Here is a 4,522-nt window from a genome sequence, read left to right as displayed (position 1 = left end):
TCTCTTCCAACCAAGATGATTCCATGTAAGGAAAAAAGAATACTGCCTGCAACCTCTTAAGGTGATCTCCTCCCCCTCTCTCACTGAAGGGCAGCTCCGTGTGGTGCAGTGGCTGTCTGAGCTCCGCTGAGGGGACAGCATCGCTCCTGGGCGGTGTCACCTCCCCAGCCACACTGTGTGTCTAACAGAGCTCCCCCAGCTGCAGCTCTGCTGCCCTCCCTTCGAGCTCCAGCAGACGGCCCTTAGCACTGGAGCTGGAGGAGGGATCAGCGTTTGGAGCCCTGAGTTCTGTTCCACAGCAGTGATCTTCCCTCCTTGGAGGCGTGTTCTGCGCGTCCTCTGCGAGCGGGCAGCTGCCGGTTTGTTGACCTGTTAGCTTCAGGCTTGGAACCTCTCTTGTTATCTCAGACAATCCTCTTGCAGCCACAAAACTGCCTTCCTGCCTTCAGCACACAATCCCTTTATTTTAAGCAGTCTCCTTTCACTGACTCCTGTGCTAATGACAATTTTCTGCATCAGGAAGCTTGAGCTGGGGCTGGTTGCACAGTTATCCTTCACACCTTTGGATCTGCAAAGACTGCTCAGCCTAATGAACATAATCATCAGCCTGCACTAAGGGGTTTTTGAGGGCTGTTTTTCCTTAAAGGACTCACTCATCACCTTCCAGTTTGCTTTACAGGAAGTTTAATGGAAGCATTTTGTTATTAATTTTGCAGGATTACGTTGATAAGGAGAAAGCAATTGCCAAGGCTTTGGAAGACCTCAGAGCCAACTTCTACTGTGAACTCTGTGACAAGCAGTACCAAAAGCATCAAGAGTTTGACAACCACATCAACTCGTACGATCACGCCCACAAGCAGGTAGAGTGTTGATAGCACAGCTCAGCAGTTTTCAGTTCATTGCAGCAGTCTTGTTTGTGCTTCAGACTTTGAATTTCCCCAGAGTATTTTCCTTCTAGCCCCAGGAATAGATGTGTTACGTCACACAGTGAGTGCTCTCACTGGTTCTTATGCCCACCAAACGTTTTAAAAACCCCAAAACCAACAAAAAAACACCCCGACACACATTTGGCATCAAGGATCCTAGTTGTGAATGACCCACAAATGGGACTGGGCTGCTATTAAATTGGGAAGAATACCTTGGAGTGTGGATGGCTCCCAGTTTGCATCAGCTTTTAATGTAGTAAAACTTTGGAGGCTGATGAGGTGTTACGTGTGTGAGTTTGTAATACTTTAGTCTGTGTTCTGTAGAGTTACTGAAAACACAGTAATCATGGGCTGGGTCAAAGGAATGGTAAAAAAGGAGCACTCCAAATTCTGTAACTCCCAAGAGAACATGAATTTGGGATCTGTGTGGAACTGGCTTTGGTCCTGAGGTAGGGATGTGCCATAGTATCTACATGATACCTCATACTGCACAGTTAATAGTAGAAGTGGCTGTGTTACCCTGATCTGTTTGGACATTTGAAGCTGCTGACTGAGATGTAAATGTACCACAGGTAGCAGGGTTGTGCTCATCTACAGATGGAATTGCTTAAAGGAGGGTTTTGGATATTCCCAGCCATAAGTTCTAACAATACAGTCATTAAAATGCTGATGACTTCTGGAGGATGTGCTGTAGAGTACTAGATCTTTCAAAACAGCAGTGAAGCAACAGCTTAAAACCAAGAATATGGCATTTACAGACTCTGATTTTTATTTTGTCCCCCTCCTGTGTGTTCAGTACAGGTTACAGTAGCTCAGAGTAGATTCACTGAGGGATAATTCTCATGGCAGAGCAGTTTCTGTTGGAGGACTGTGATGAGCTGTGGTTGAATAGAATTTAGAGCAGGAGTTGATTCATTTATTCACTTGGCAGTGGGAAAAGGGGCTGCTCTGAGGGAGCTGGGGGCACAGTCGTGACACCCGATAGCCGTGCGCTCCTCCTGAAGCTTTCCATCAGCCTGGCTGAAACTGGAGTGCAATTATCCAGGAGGTGGAAGAACCTGTTTGTGTCACATTCTTACGGTGTGGTGATGCAGTACGATTATGACAACTCCTCTTTAAAACCCTGGGGTGATTAATGCCCTGAGTTTGGCAAGGCTGAGAGTTTTTCTAGCATCTAGAGATGTCGTGGAAGAAGAAGCAAACCTGTGGAAAGCAGCCACCCCTCATTGGTATAAAAGGACTCAACAGCAGAGTTGCAAGTAGAGTGACCTGCAGGAAAAATGTCTTGGGACACACAGGATGGTGTAATCTTCTCTTGGGTAGAAAGGATTTGGGGGTCACTTGGTCCTCCTGATTATTTTTAAAGGAATTGATGTTCTTACTTCAGTCAGGCTTTGCAGGAAATGAGCCTTCAGACTCTGCTTACATCACCCAGCATTAATTTCTAGTTACACAGGGATTTAAACACAGAAGCAATCATGCTTTGCTTAGAGGAAAAAATTGCTTGTCAGGCTTTATGTCATGATGAAATGTGTGTCACCCTGTTGGGTCGGTGTTCAGGGAGAGAACCTGAAACTGCCTAGAAATAATGAAGTAGATTTGCATAAGTGACCCTGTTTCCCTTCTGCTTGTTGCTGCTCAAGGTAGACTCATTGCTGACAGCTTTCAGGTAGTTAATAAACCCAACGCTGTGCTTTTCATAATACCTTCCAACACTGATGGTTCATGTTCTGCCTCTATGGACAAGAAAACAAGGTTACACAAAGGGTAACAATTTTTTTTTTGAGGAAAAGCAAAGCTTTCTTAAAAAGGGGCTTTCTGGGAAAGATGAGACACGACGATATCCCAGATCACCACAGCAAGCCAGCTTGGTGTATATTATCTGCAATATTTTGTCTTCTCAGCACTAATTCTGGAGGCAGCAGTGCTTTGCTTTTGCCTTTTTCCCATCTCAGTGACCAGATTGCCACGGGATCGGTTTTGCCTTTAAGCATTTTGGGTTGCACACGCCCCTGACTGGAGTGCTGGTTCCTCCCGTGGCTCAGCGAGCGTTAGGCTGTCCCTGTAAATAGATGTTCCATCCTCAGATCCCTTTCTGCTCCCGAGTCATAAAGACACTGTCTTGTGTTCCAGGAAGGAGCTCAGGATTATTGCGAATCAGGGACGCTGGGTAAGTGTACTGATCCCTGCCGGAGGAGTCTTGGACCCACCAACTTGTCAACACCAAACAATTAAAGGGGAGGCTTTCCTGTTGTTATTTCCTGACTGCACTGGTTTCGTACAACACTTGGACATGTCTGAATGCAACTCAGCACCAAGGTCCCCTCCAAAAGGCAACGTGTCTAGGTTTAACTGGGAGAACAGTCTTCAATCTGTTACCCCAAACCATTGGCCTGTTTAAGTCTTTGTACTTCAGACATCTTGTTGGAGGTGTGCAGTGTGGGTCTCTAGGGTTTTTAGGGAGGTTGGTACTTGAAATGACAAGTACAGATGTGTTGAAGAGCAGTAACTATCTCTTCACCAAATGGTCAGCCCCTCTCAGGGGAAGCCAGAGGACCACAGGCAACTGCAGTTCATACAGGTGGCAGTGCAAGAGGAAGAATAAACTCAGTTCCCTTAACAGTCCTTCAGTGAGCAACTGGAAAAGGCTGTAGCCATAGAAGTCATAACTTTTTGTATTCTGGAAAACTACTGATACCTATAATGGGTGTCTTTAGCTGTGAGATCTTGAGCCTGGTAGCTTGTGATGGACTCTCCTCCAATGTTGCATAGTCCTGACTGTGAACAGAGTAATAATTATAATAATTAACAGACAAATGCAAAAGGCAAATGTGGAAAGAAGTTCTCCTGCAGCTAGGAAGGAACTTGAGTAGTGAAGATGGATCCAGTGTGTTTCTGTTGTGTGATGTGCAGATGTTTGAGGGCTCCTGCAGCCCTCGAACGCTCCGGGCACAGTGGAGCAGTGGAATGTATCCTGAGTGGGCCCTTAGCTCAGTGCTGGGCTTGGGCATCAACACAGAGCAGCTCATGCTAGGTTTCCATGAAGGTGGGTGTGGGTCACCTCATCTGGGACTGCCTCTAGTTTGTAGATTCATAACAAATAAACATAACCTCTGTTACCTGTCACTTATAGAATCACTTTGGTTGGAAGAGACCTTTCAGATCATGGAGTCCAGCCCTGACCCCAGCACTGCCAGGTCCCCACTGCCCTGTGTCCCTCACACCACATCTACATGGCTTGGGAACCCCTCCAGGGGTGGGGACTCCACCACTGCCCTGGGCAGCCTGGCACAGCCCTGGACAACCCTCCAGGGGCAGAAATTGTTCCTCAGGGACAACCTCAACCTCCCCTGGAGTAACTTGAGGCCCTTTCCTCTCGTCCTGTTCCTTGTCCCTTGGGAGCAGAGCCCGACCCCCCCTGGCTCCAGGCTCCTGTCAGGAGCTGTGCAGAGCCAGAAGGTCTCCCCTGAGCCTCCTTTGCTCCAGGCTCAGCACCCCCAGCTCCCTCAGCTGCTCCTCCCCACACTTGGGCTCTAGACCCTTCCCCAGCAGCTCCATTGCCCTTCTCTGGCCACGCTCCAGTCCCTCAAGGCTCT

The 4,522-nt window shown here is 47.7% G+C and overlaps 1 protein-coding gene across 1 annotated transcript in view; it reads left to right on the top strand.

The window, feature by feature from the left end:
- Positions 1–716: 716 nt before the first annotated feature.
- The window catches only part of LOC103779864 (G patch domain-containing protein 8-like), a gene marked incomplete at both ends in the record, with an annotated part of 12,563 nt that continues 8,757 nt past the window's right edge, over positions 717–4,522 (top strand). The window contains one exon of the mRNA XM_008947507.1: positions 717–860. Within this exon, the coding sequence (XP_008945755.1) occupies positions 717–860 (144 nt within the window). The remainder of the gene's footprint in view (positions 861–4,522) is intronic.

Source organism: Merops nubicus, unplaced genomic scaffold, assembly GCF_000691845.1.
Source record: "Merops nubicus isolate BGI_N331 unplaced genomic scaffold, ASM69184v1 scaffold49199, whole genome shotgun sequence".
In the NCBI taxonomy this organism is placed as follows: Eukaryota; Metazoa; Chordata; class Aves; order Coraciiformes; family Meropidae; genus Merops; species Merops nubicus.
Note: the sequence above shows the minus strand (reverse complement) of the source record. Positions and strands in the feature narration are given on the sequence as shown.